This window comes from Cydia amplana, chromosome 9 (assembly GCF_948474715.1).
Source record: "Cydia amplana chromosome 9, ilCydAmpl1.1, whole genome shotgun sequence".
NCBI classification, from domain to species: Eukaryota; Metazoa; Arthropoda; class Insecta; order Lepidoptera; family Tortricidae; genus Cydia; species Cydia amplana.
This window is the reverse complement of record NC_086077.1, coordinates 7953362-7966077: the sequence shown is the minus strand read 5'-3', so window position 1 is coordinate 7966077 and position 12716 is coordinate 7953362. Positions and strand designations below refer to the sequence as shown.

General features: G+C 37.9%; 2 protein-coding genes across 2 annotated transcripts; one reads left to right on the top strand and one right to left on the bottom strand.

The window, feature by feature from the left end:
• Nucleotides 1-173: 173 nt before the first annotated feature.
• Nucleotides 174-3131, top strand: LOC134651039 (ribosomal L1 domain-containing protein CG13096-like). Its single transcript, XM_063506018.1, has 5 exons — nucleotides 174-625; nucleotides 901-1039; nucleotides 1457-1883; nucleotides 2204-2371; nucleotides 3017-3131. Exons 1-4 carry the CDS (start codon nucleotides 252-254, stop codon nucleotides 2368-2370), a joined length of 1107 nt encoding a protein of 368 aa, XP_063362088.1. The 5' UTR covers nucleotides 174-251; the 3' UTR covers nucleotide 2371; nucleotides 3017-3131.
• Nucleotides 3124-5155, bottom strand: LOC134651038 (nibrin). Its single transcript, XM_063506017.1, has one exon. It carries the CDS (start codon nucleotides 5098-5100, stop codon nucleotides 3232-3234), a length of 1869 nt encoding a protein of 622 aa, XP_063362087.1. The 5' UTR covers nucleotides 5101-5155; the 3' UTR covers nucleotides 3124-3231.
• Nucleotides 5156-12716: the final 7561 nt, after the last annotated feature.

Here is a 12716-nt window from a genome sequence, read left to right as displayed (position 1 = left end):
AGGTCGCGGTGCGATGTGATACGGTAGTGTATTCCTGACTTAAATGAAGTTTATAGTGTATAAAGCCCTAAGCCATTATAATAGTTTATTATGTTGGCAGCATTGTACTTATGTCATTGTCAATGTTGTCATGTGTGTCGTACTGTCATACTGTGTTCCCGACCCCTCCGAGTAAACATTTTGCACGCGGTTGTTCAAATAACCTTTAATTTTATCCTATTTTGAGTAAAGAAGTAATAAATTTAATTAAAATGGTGTCAATAAAGCAAGCTTCTGCGAAAAAAGCTAAGCGAGAGAAGATACAAAAACATACTAAGATAGAAAAGAAAAAGGCCACAGAAGTAGTTAAGAAACAGGCCAAGAAAATATTGAAAGAAAATGTTAAGGAAATTGAAAAAGCAGTGACTCCAGTCAAAGCATCAGTGGCAGTAGAAAGTAGTAAGAAAAGAAAATATGTCATGCCTTCAAAATATATTACAGAAGAGCTTGTGGTAAAGTGCCTCTCTGCTCTTCAGCAATTATCTGAGAACTACAAGAATAAAAATACTCTGCTTGAAGATGAGACTGTAATATTTGCGGAAATACATTGCATGAAGATCCAGAACACTTCTGCGAATATAAAGCTGTAAGTTATTATTTATTATGTTAGCATGTGAGTTTCAGCACTTTAGTAGTAAGATTTTTAAAGGTCATTGGTGTACAGAAGAGACTTTGTTGTACGTCTGTCTGACCTGTAAATTCTAGTTAATGTGAATGAAAACAAATAATACATTTTCTGGCTACAGATACTACAGGTATTAAGTTGTGTAGTCCATACCTAGTGGTATTTTCTTTCTGCAAACTGCATGTTTATTCCTTAACATATTCTAAGGCAAGTTTTTAATAATCTTCCTTTTTTAGGGTACTCCCACACAGTACTGCAGCTTCAACGGGAGAAGTTTGTTTGATCACACCAGACCTCAAGAAAGGCAGGAAGATAGACCATGAACCTACCATCGATCACTGGGAAGAGATCCTAAGGCAAGCTGGAGTTACACAAGTATGTGACCAAAATTAATTGATAATTTATTGTACATTTTTATGATTATTTTATGCTTTACTTCTAGATTAATGGTTTTCTTAAAATGTCACATTAATTCCGTACACGGCGGGAAGAAGTTGATACCGAATTAGACTTTTAATCCATCTTTGTCCCAGTTAGTTATTTAGTTTAAGAGTTTTTAAACTGTAATCCATTGTGTATGTATAATGTAATGGTAGACTATAGGTAGTCTTATCACTTAAAAGTCTATTTCAAATAACCATATTGTATTGCTAAAGCCAAGCCCTATATAAGTTGCAAGTTTTGGAAAAAACTTCTTCACCCCATGAAGTAAAACTGACTTGCTTTTTTCAAGCACTAGCCAATATGAAAATGTTATACAATGTAACCCACGGTAAACAATATCAATTCCAGGTTAAGACAGTGCTGCCTGTGAGACAACTAAAAGTGGAATATGACCAGTTTGAACTCAAAAGGAGATTGATGACCCAGCACGACTTCATTATGGTGGACACAAGAGTTCAAAGCCACGTCTCTCATATGCTCGGCAAAATGTTTTTCAAGAAACACAACATGTTGATTCCTGTTAGAATAAATGAGAAGGGAGATCTTAAGAAACAAATAGATGTTGGTCTGCGCACTGTAATGCTGCGGCTGCCTGAAGGGACTACCTCGGTAGTTAATATAGGCCATACAGGAATGTCCCAGAAAGCTTTAAAGGAAAATATATTATCCTTGGTGGATCAGTTGAAAGTTAGATACCCTGGAGGAGAACCTAATATCAGAGCCATTAATATTAAATTGCCAACATCAATGTCTCTTCCACTTTATCTCTCCCTGAGTAAGTAATACTTTCTAGTCTAATTCTAGAAATCAGTTAACACATTCAGTGCCAGCGACTCGCTAGGCGAGTTCATTGTTCGTAGGCGCTTTTCGCTACGGTATTTCCCGTGTTATCGGCTACGCTCGTAGCTCGCGCTGGCACTGAATATGTTAAAATCTCACCGAGGCAATAGACATGCAACCTGAGACTTTCTTAATTATGAACTGAGTCTACAAACTATCGTCTTTGTTTGGTAAAGAATTCTTTTTTTGTAGTAAAACATAATTGTTTAGTTTAGTTACAAGAAAACATTCCTATATTTATGATTATTCTTCTAGGGTCATCAAATGCAGTTAATACTCCAAAGCCAAATCAGAAGAAGCCCAAAAACTTCTCCATATTGGAGGATGAGTTGACAACACTTCATCATGGTGTTGTCAGAGTGGCCCCAGATGGCACAGTTAAAGTCAGAAGAGGAAAGATAAACAAAAAAAATATAAGGTAATGTTGCCTAATATAATATTCCTTGTTCCAGTGAATTTAATACCTAATTAAAAAAAGATAGTATGTATATTCACTGATATATTAAAAATAAAAGGCTATTTTATTCTAGCATGAGTGCACCTAGGCTATTATTGAAGTGTAGTAGGTTGAAATCTGTTGCATCACAGTTAAGCTAAGCTTACAAGGACCCCTTAAGGGCTTCAAAACCAGTGGCGTAGCGTGGGTCTCGGCCGCTCGGGGCGGATGAAAATTTTGCCGCCCCCTAGCTTACGTATTTCAATATAATAAGTGCTACTGAAATAGTTCAAATATTTATACGATATTATTGGTGTTTATTCTGAAATTTTGCCGCCCCCTAAAAGTGCCGCTTGGGGCGGGCCGCCCCCCCCCCCCGCCCCCACTACGCTACGCTACTGTTCAAAACAGTTGCTGGAAACACAACCAAGACAAACACTGAGATAAGAGAGCCTTGTAGTAATTATAGTTTTGATTAGAATACTTTTGACTTTTAAATGATTATATTTGTAAGATCACATGGGATGGAAAACCTAAAGAAAAAAGCAGTTGTGTTATAAATAATAAAATATTTTCCATTGGGTTAAATTATTTTAGTATCTGACAAAGTGATTATATTTACAGTGAAACAGAAGAAGCAGAGGATGTAGAAGAAATGGAGGAAGATGAGGGAGAAAAAGAAGAGGAAGAACCGGCAGAAGATTCCGATTAGTTCTTATTTAAATTAATAAAACATTCATCTTTTAATTGTTTTTAATTTGGAACATAACTTAATACTATGTTCTTGGAAGAATCACAATTTTTTCATTTAGTATTTATTGCATAATTTGCATAACAACATATAAGGTCAGTCAGTATCACTTGTAGTCAAACTACGTATTTCACTGACATCAAAACCTTCAGGTTTAATGATGCTCATTGATGATTTAGGTATGATTGTAACCTGCATTTTAACAGGCCACACTTTCTTGAACTTTTTGAAATTCTTTCCTTGGTCAGTTTGGTCCTCAATTTTCAGTAATTCTTTCTTGACTATTAAGTCCCGTCTGACCTTTACTATAGTGGATCCTAGATCTAAGTCACTCATTCGGCTGTGCAGATCTTCCTCATCAGATTCCTCTTTCTTTGGAGCATTGGTGTTTTGTGCTACAGTTGAAGACTTCTCTTGAGGTGTCTCTTTGCTGGTTAGAGTTCTTGTTTCAAACATTTTTTTTATAGACATTTGCTTGGAATTAGAACTTTTATTATCCTGAACAAAGTTGAATAAATCTTCATCATTTTCAGCAGTGTCTGCATTTTTTCTGGCCGGTTTGAAGAAATTAAGTTTTTTCTCAGTTGCCTTAGTAGACTTTTCCGAATCAGCTGTTGGATTGATAAAATTGAAGGCATCGTCATTAGATTCACTAGTATCTAATGCCATTTTTTTATTCTGATTACCTTGTCCTTCCTCATCAGTCAACTTTCTTTTAGCACCATCAGCATTAATTGGCTGGTGCATAGAAGTAGTTGCAACCTTTTTATTTACATTCATAATGTTATCAGAGATATCTTCAGTTAATTTTCTTTTGGCACTAACATTGTCAGTGTTAACCACAGTAGATGTGTTAAAACTGTTGTGTTTTGGTGTTAAACTTTCATTTATCGTTACATTTTCTTTCTTGCACTGCAATCTTTGCGTTTCCTGTGTGTCTTGTGCAAGAATTTCCATCTTTTTATTGTTAGAAGTTGTTGGCTGCCTAAAGACTTCAGAAGTGAAGCTAAACTCTGGATTGCAATATTTGTCGATAGAACAATACAATATGGCCAAGCCAATTTCAGCATCAGCAACAGCCCTTTTCCCTTTGCTGTTGAGGTAGTTAATGATATCATTTAACAGATTTCTTTGTGCTTGTGATTCTTGAGAGGTGTTCCCGATGTTGTATTGAATTACAACAACATCAGGGCTGACAAGCATAGACTTGGTCATCTTGGATTCACTCAATAATAAGGGAGTAGCAGAGCTCTTAAGTAAAACCAGTTTATACATTTCGAGTTGTCTTCTTGAAAAGAAAATGAATTTTTTGCCAGTGAATAATTTGCTCCTTCTTTCATCAGGAAGAAACATAACATCTTCTTTGTTGATAGTCGACTCTATGACTTGCGGGGTGAAGTTTTTTGGGTTTGGCAATGTTGTGCTGATTGTAACAGCATGTAAAACATCATTCCAAAATTGAGGTGTAACTATATAAGAGCCCTGTGCCAATGCTAGAACAACTTTTATTGTTAATGTTATAGCTGGCATAGTTAGAAATGTACATGTGTCATCCCAATCACTCTTTAATGCAGCGCCTATTTTTCCAAGCACTATTCTTAAATTCTGAAGATTCTCCCCCTTCAAAGTTGAGGTGCATGTGACATGTTTGATTTCCTGAACTGTCCAAACACTGCTGAGTTTTCCAAATCTTACTACATCGTTGTGCTTAATCTGCACCTTGGAAGTCACTCCTAATCTTTCAGTGGTTTGATTCAAGAAGGTCCCATACCGAGAACCCAAGTCTTGTAAGTATAAATTGTCCTGAATTATTGACAGACATGCATGTTTTCTACTTATCGAGGCGTCTTCTATAACTGCAAAACTTCCACATTGAGAATCCAAAGTTCTGCCTACTGTTACATTGTTGCCTTCAACTACAATATATATCACTCTAGAATCAATCTGAGATATTAAACACCACATTTTCTTTTGCTTTCTTGTAATTTAATCCGACATAACAACAACAGTACGACGAACTCAATCGAGTCGGAAAGTTACTCTATGTCGGAAACAAGCGGAAGCGGGTACGGACCACAGATAATGCCGGCAAATGTAAACCACAGGCAAGATAAAATTTTAAGTCCCCTATAGACCGTCAATGTAAAGGGCTCACCAGACCTTTGCGATTTATTAGCAAAAATTAGTGAAATATGGCTATAGCTGGTCAACCAAATCTTGTCAGTAAAAAAAGGCGCGAAATTCAAATTTTCTATGGGTCGATATCCCTTCGCGCCTACATTTTTCAAATTTGCCGCCTTTTTCTACTGTCAAGATCTGATTGACCAAGTATATAAGTCAGAATGAGACAACGTATCGCAGTCGATATACGGAAGCGATATTGTGAACAAATGTGACCGACTTGAGAGCCTAACTTGAGAATCTAAATTTCATTACCTGCCAGGTAGATACGTTGTAGTCTGGCTAATGAAAGTTGAGCCTGAGATGTATTTAAAACTTTTTATATGGCAACTTTTTTTCCTATCAAATAAGCTGTCAGTTTCAAGCTGTCATTTAATTTCATAGTAATTTTATTGCCAGGTGCGGTTTTTATTGAAATTCCCGCGTTATCTCAGGCTCAACTTTCATTAGCCAGACTCTATCTTCTTAAGTATATAGTTTGTGTCTGCATCTCTATAGACTATCGCTCTTGCTTAAGCTTTGGATTCCTCCGAAAACGGTGCCGTCATATGACGGCCGTCATATAGCGGCAGCAAAAGACGGCCGTCTTTACGGTGACGACATGTGGAAAGTACCACGGCGTCATAACACACCGTCATCCACCAAGGTCAAAGCGGCAAATTTGAAAAATGTAGGCGCGATGGGATAACGTCCCATAGAAAATTTGAATTTCGCGCCTTTTCCTACTGACAAGATTTGCTTGATCATCTATAATTTACTTGGAGGATGAAATATCATCAGAAGAGGAAAATAATCGTAGTACGGAATCATTTATTCAAATCTCGTGTCATTTATTCAAAATGGCGTCACCGCTATCTAATAAAACGTTCACGAAACTATCGACAAGGTCATGACGGCCGTCATCTTAAGCTTTGGATTCCTCCGAAAACGGTGCCGTCATATGACGGCCGTCATATAGCGGCTGCAAAAGACGGCCGTCTTTACGGTGGCGACATGTGGAAAGTACCACGGCGTCATAACACACCGTCATCCACCAAGGTCAAAGCGGCAAATTTGAAAAATGTAGGCGCGATGGGATAACGTCCCATAGAAAATTTGAATTTCGCGCCTTTTCCTACTGGCAAGATTTGCTTGATCATCTATAATTTACTTGGAGGATGAAATATCATCAGAAGAGGAAAATAATCGTAGTACGGAATCATTTATTCAAATCTCGTGTCATTTATTCAAAATGGCGTCACCGCTATCTAATAAAACGTTCACGAAACTATCGACACCGTCATGACGGCCGTCATCTTACGTTACGTTGACAATCAACGTAACGTAAAGCCGTCTAGGAAACCGCGCCATCTTGTTTACATAGACAACGTTCTAGTGACGTCAGTCAACGCTATATTATTATAGCGGCCGTAATATGACGGCACCGTTTTCGGAGGAATCCAAAGCTTTACGTTACGTTGACAATCAACGTAACGTAACGCCGTCTAGGAAACCGCGCCATCTTGTTTACATAGACAACGTTCTAGTGACGTCAGTCAACGCTATATAGCGGCCGTAATATGACGGCACCGTTTTCGGAGGAATCCAAAGCTTTACTCAAGAGATAGAGTGGCAAAAAGACGAACGAACGTAAGTATATAAATAATAGTGCTGCCTAGGGTCTATTCGATCGAGTGGAAGGTGCTCCGCCGTACGTCCGTTAATCCGTAACACTCTTGGAGGATATAATCAAACGGAGACGCCATGTCTGTAATTTTCTGTACAAAACAGTCTGCCGATTTTTGCGGGGGAGGGGAACGTCAAATGTATGCGTAACGTAAAAATAGCCATGTCAGATAAACGTCAGTCCATACATTGTGTATGACCGTTGGCCGCCTATTTGCGGCAGAGGGGAAAGCCTGGTTAATGGCTACTCCGTTTAGTTGTATCCTCCAAGGTAACACTCTATCGCACCACACCGCGACCTTGTTAAACATTACACGCATTTGAATTTACCGCTTCTAACTAAACGTCAATTCAATGTTACCACCTGTGACAATACATTACATATTAAATCAAAAATTAATCCGTTAATTCATTTATTTCATTAATTTAAACTACTTTCCTATGATAAATCGAGCAAAATACGAATAATAGATAGACGAGTTCAGCAGTGCCCGTATTCTTCGCGTTTCATCTATATGCCGTGGCAGATTATAGCCAGATCACTGTTGAGATTGAACACTTGAACCCTGAAAAAGTGGGAATTATATGAAATCAGTGCAACTTCATCAGGTTTTTCATGTTTCGTTTCATGGTCACTGTGCTCGCAATTATCTAATAGCTCAAATCAAACAAGCTATTTTTTCTTGCCGCTTAGCCAATATGGATATATATTTTGGATGGATCCCGAGTCATTGCGGAATTTTAGGTAACGAGCTGGCAGACCAGCCTGCAAAAGATGCTGTTCTACGCGGAAATGATTCCTTCTTTAAGATTTTCCCTTCAGATCTGGTTTGTATCCCCTCAAAAACAATTTAAAAAAAATGGTCTGCTCGATGGAAATCTTCCAAAAAATGTTTTTACTCGTACATTCAGCCCTCGATACCCTCTCGCCCTTGGTTTTTTAAAAAACGTTCACTCTCGAAAAGGCACACCAGTACCATTATTAGACTCCGCTTGGGCTTCTATTCTTCACCAGAACTCCTGCATCTCTTCAAACGCAGAGACTCTCCTATGTGCGATTGTAATGTGGAAGTGTGATCATTGGATCATATTTTCTTTAACTGCCCTCGCAACTCTCCCTTCTTTAATTTATACTCCGTCTTAACAAAATTAAAAATTCCCCTCCCTATAAATCTTCGACCTTACTAAGTCTTACTGATAATAAAAAAGTATTCCGGTTTCTTGCTAGGTTTCTGAAGAAAAATAACATCGTTCTATAGTAACCGTGTAGTATAGTATAACTAATAACTTTATAATGTGTGTGTCGTCTGCATTTGAACTAATCACTCACCTTTGTTTTACTTAGTTATAACAAAACGTGTAGTGCTTTCATGTTCTGTGTGGGCGTTGGTATATGTTTGTGTTGTCGTCTGTTCTCAGGTGCAGATCGCAGTATTTTATACTTGACATTGGCAAATTTGTGCCAACTTGTTTGGCCAGACCGCCATAAAATAAAAGAAGAAGAAGAAGAAGAAGGGTGGTGGTTAGCTGTTGGAAAGCGGAGCGAGGTAAGATTTTTACCTTTTTATTTGCAAGTCGTATTAATTACCTACCTTATAATATTATATCTAGTATCTACCATACCGGTCTACTTTTGAAGCCATTGACATAAAAAAAACACACTCAACAAACATTACATATAATACTTTCCAGCAGTTCCAGCATACTTACATTATTTACTAGTACGAGAATAAGTATACTGACTTTAATTGTACACGTTACCTAGCCATATTCGCGTCATGCCACGGTTAAAGTTTTACAATTTATGCAGGTAAGTAGGTAGGTATTACCTATCATGTGAGCTAGACGGCAAATACAACTTATATACAACCTACTGGAAACAGTGGAAATCTACGTGATTCACAACTAGGGTTGCCAACTATTTTTTGGTGGAATATAGTATTTTCCAGAATAAGGCATCAAAAATATAGTACATTTGAAAAAAAATATAGTACTTTTAGATAAAATACTAAACATAAGTGTAAAATACGTTTAATCGGAAATATAGTATTTTAGCGTACTATATATTTTTCCAAAAGTATATAGTACAGAGAGCCAAAATATAGTACAATACTATATTATATAGTACGGTTGGCAACCCTATTCACAACACAACGCTGAGCTTCTCGCCTCCTGGCGAACCGTGATCCAGTTATATGTACTTATACCGACATTACCGACCTTATGTTTCCCAACTTCATTACTTATGCCATGGGTTTCCAACATTTTTGGGGTCGACCCCAACCCCCAACCCCCAATGCTGATAAAACAATGGACAAAACTCGTAACTCGCTTTGAATTTTCTGGCACCTATTTCACTAACTTGACAATTGAAATTTTCCTCTTCGTTTTGTGGGTCGGTAACTTTACTTACCCTCGGTAAGTAAAGACACAGCGCCATAATTTACTTGTTGGGGCAGCAATGTACCTGGCTCCTCTACACGATGGCCTAGCGCTGGACCAGGGAGATGGCCATGCGATGGTTATGGTTCCTCTACACGATGGCCCAGCGCTGAACCAGCGAGATGGCCATGCAATGGTTGAGAGCACGTACTATGTAATGGGCCACGTGTAGATGCGTACGTACTATCGCTGGCCCACTACCTTTGATGTACGGACGAAAAACCGATACCGTCGTGGCCTTGCCAACGCCATCCCGCCGCGCCATAAGCCATCCGACACCACTACCCTCTACACGCTGGCCCATCTTAGTGGGCCAGTATGATGGCTTTTCTTCGTGGACCAGTATCGTTTCCCCCACCCCATCGTTTAAAGGTCAAGAGGAGCCATAACGGGGGATTGTCAATGTGGCAACAATTGTCAGCGTGGTACGTGTAATAGAGACCTGGTAGGTAGGTAATACTAAGTCTATTTTTTTTATTCGGTAGACTAAAATGACATTTCATAGTATGAAATGACATTTTATGTTCATACTATGAAATGTCATTTTAGTCTACCGAATAAAAAAATAGACTTTTTGGTATATAAAATAAGAATGGTCTTTCTTTGTTGGTAAAGTAAATCATTTTGCGCCCCTTTACCGTTACTCGAGTTACACTCACTAGTCTACCCATTGGCGCGCCCCACTATTCGGGTTCTCCTGAGGCGTGTTTCATAACCATCGGCTGACAGTGACATAGGTATCGCCGTACACGGCTGGTATTTGTATTCACGTTATATTTGTTTTCGGAATGCTATCCTTAACCGGAAATACTCTTGGAGTTACAGGCGTCCATAGGCTACAGACGTTACGCTGATAGCTTGCAATCAGGTTCTCCGGTCGCTTGTTTGCCACTGATGTGGTATCATGTCCATACTAACATTAGGGAAAACTTCTGTTCTGTGTCGCTTATACGGATTATAGGAGGCGAATGCTCTCCTGTGCTCGTAATAACAACTGGATAGAGTGAGAAGTTTACTCGACTGTAAGTATCCCCGGGGTATCTGTGAGACGCCGCCGGAGGCTGGACGCTCTTTGTCTTCCTCACTGAGACTTTCAATTTCAAATTTTGAGGCATCTTGTTTGTAAAAGTTTTGAATATTACAAAGAAAACTTGCTAACCGTTTTATTGACTTTGTAAGGTTAAAACGTACTTTTCTTGTAAGCACTGTGAAATGTCATCTCGTTCAAATCTACTCGTAGTAGAGCCCCACTGTGAAGTTGCGATTCTGCAACATTTTTTCGGAATATGAAACGCTAAAGTTTATTGGAGGTCTTTAAAGAATTCCGCTTTAATAATTGTTTGTTTATTAAGGCTCGCCTTCTGAATATTTTATTAGGAAACTTGGTAGTAAAACACAAACGGGGTCGCTGATACGATAATGATTGGAGCTGTCGGTTCTAGTGACAAATGCTATCCATCTGATCGAGGCTCCGAGTGCGCTCGCTGACAGATCAATTTGATGTAGGGCACGCTAAGGTTTAAAATATCACCACTCTAAAGCATTTGCGATCAAGTGATTATGTTACAGAAAAAAAAATATTATGACACCATTTTCATGAATGTATATTTATCAACTTATTTCAGAGTATTTTAATTCTCCCAAAAAGTACAATTGACGTAGGTATGTCGAACTCATTATTTATTACTATACTTAGTTTCATTTTTCTTATTTTATTTCACGATCTTCCAATATGTAATATCTAATACAATAATAGGTAGGTACAATCAATTTCAACTGTGATTACCTTACCGGGCTTATTGCGGTTACATAAATCATACATTGGTTGAATTTTGCATAAATCTCTTATGAATCGGCAAGGGATAGGGGGGGGGGGGGTTCTGTTTACGGTTAAATACGATTACACCACTACAAATAATATTGCATTGTTACCATCTGTATAGAACTTAGATTGTTGGCTTTCTAGATTAACTGCCAAGGCACAAGATATTTATTGACAAGACAATCACCATTTTCAGGAGAAAATAATTAAATCACTGTGGAAGAAACATTATCATTCTTTCTTCATGTTCAAAGACTCGTCTTGCTATAATGAACTTGTTAAATACTTTATTTAGACAACATAAAACTTTGAAATATATAGTCGTTGAAGAGACATACTTAACAAGGGACATGGTAGGTAGTGTAGGTAGGTACTGTAAATTTACCAGATAAATAGGTCTATGCCGACTATACTCACTGTCAGCATAATAGTGACGTAAGTAGGTACTGAAGATGAAGTGCGCTTCACGATGTCGGCTTCTCGTTAAGATACGTAACATAATATAATATGTATCTTAGTGATTTAGGGTTGACACATCTCCGTTCTGCCATCCAGGGCGTGCATTCTGTTTTTGTTAATCTAATTTTAACACAATCTGACTACCAGGGGCCTGTTTCTCAAAAGCTTGTAACTTGTAATACAAGTGGAAGTCCCTTTCTAACAAAAGCTGTCCAAATAAATAATAAATATTACAAGTTACAAGCTTTTGAGAAACGGGGCCCCAGCTCTTCTTGCTTTCTTCAATTTCGATTTTTGTTATTTACTATAAATAAATGATTATAAATAGGTAATGCGAAAGTAACTCTGTCTGTCCGTGTGTCTGTATACCTACGTTATTATTTTCTTAACAACCAAGTTGTGTTAAGATCGATAGATAGAATAGAATACTCTTTTATGATAAGGAAACATAACCCACACCTCAGTTTATGATAAGGAAAAATAAATGATAAATATAGGGGCAGACAACGGGCGTCTGATAAAATAGCGATATACTTCTGCTACTGAATGAACTCGCCAATATTTAAATCTAATACAGACGTGTCAAATTTTCATACAAGAATTGTTCTCCAGCCAACCAGAAGCGATGTGACACGTGCTATCTGATTCACAGAATAGTTCAAACCGGTGCTAAAAATGTTCTCTCTCACTCCGCGTTATTTTATTCACGCTCTCTGTTCCCCATTTGTCTGTGTCTGGTCCAAATTACTTTTTAACCCCACTCGAAGGTAAGTTAAAAAGAAATCTGCGCTAGTGAGAATGGTTTCACTAACGGTATAATTTTTCTTCCAATTTCTTGACGTCTGCGTCCAAAGTTTAAACGGCCGTTTTTGTTTTGAGTTCATAGATTGATGAATCCAGCAACATAGAAACTAGTTTGATGTCTTCAAAAGGTACCTACTTTAATACAAGATACAGTACGTAGCGGCCCCCTTTATTTAAATATCTTTCGTTAAATTTAAATAATCACGAT

Bases quoted from the DNA above. Each gene is read 5' to 3' on its own strand.
- LOC134651039 (XM_063506018.1), top strand. From the start codon at position 252: ATGGTGTCAATAAAGCAAGCTTCTGCGAAAAAAGCTAAGCGAGAGAAG. The intron at 626-900 runs GTAAGTTATTAT...TTCCTTTTTTAG, and splicing joins ACTTCTGCGAATATAAAGCT to GGTACTCCCACACAGTACTG. The intron at 1,040-1,456 runs GTATGTGACCAA...TATCAATTCCAG, and splicing joins GGCAAGCTGGAGTTACACAA to GTTAAGACAGTGCTGCCTGT.
- LOC134651038 (XM_063506017.1), bottom strand. From the start codon at position 5,100: ATGTGGTGTTTAATATCTCAGATTGATTCTAGAGTGATATATATTGTA.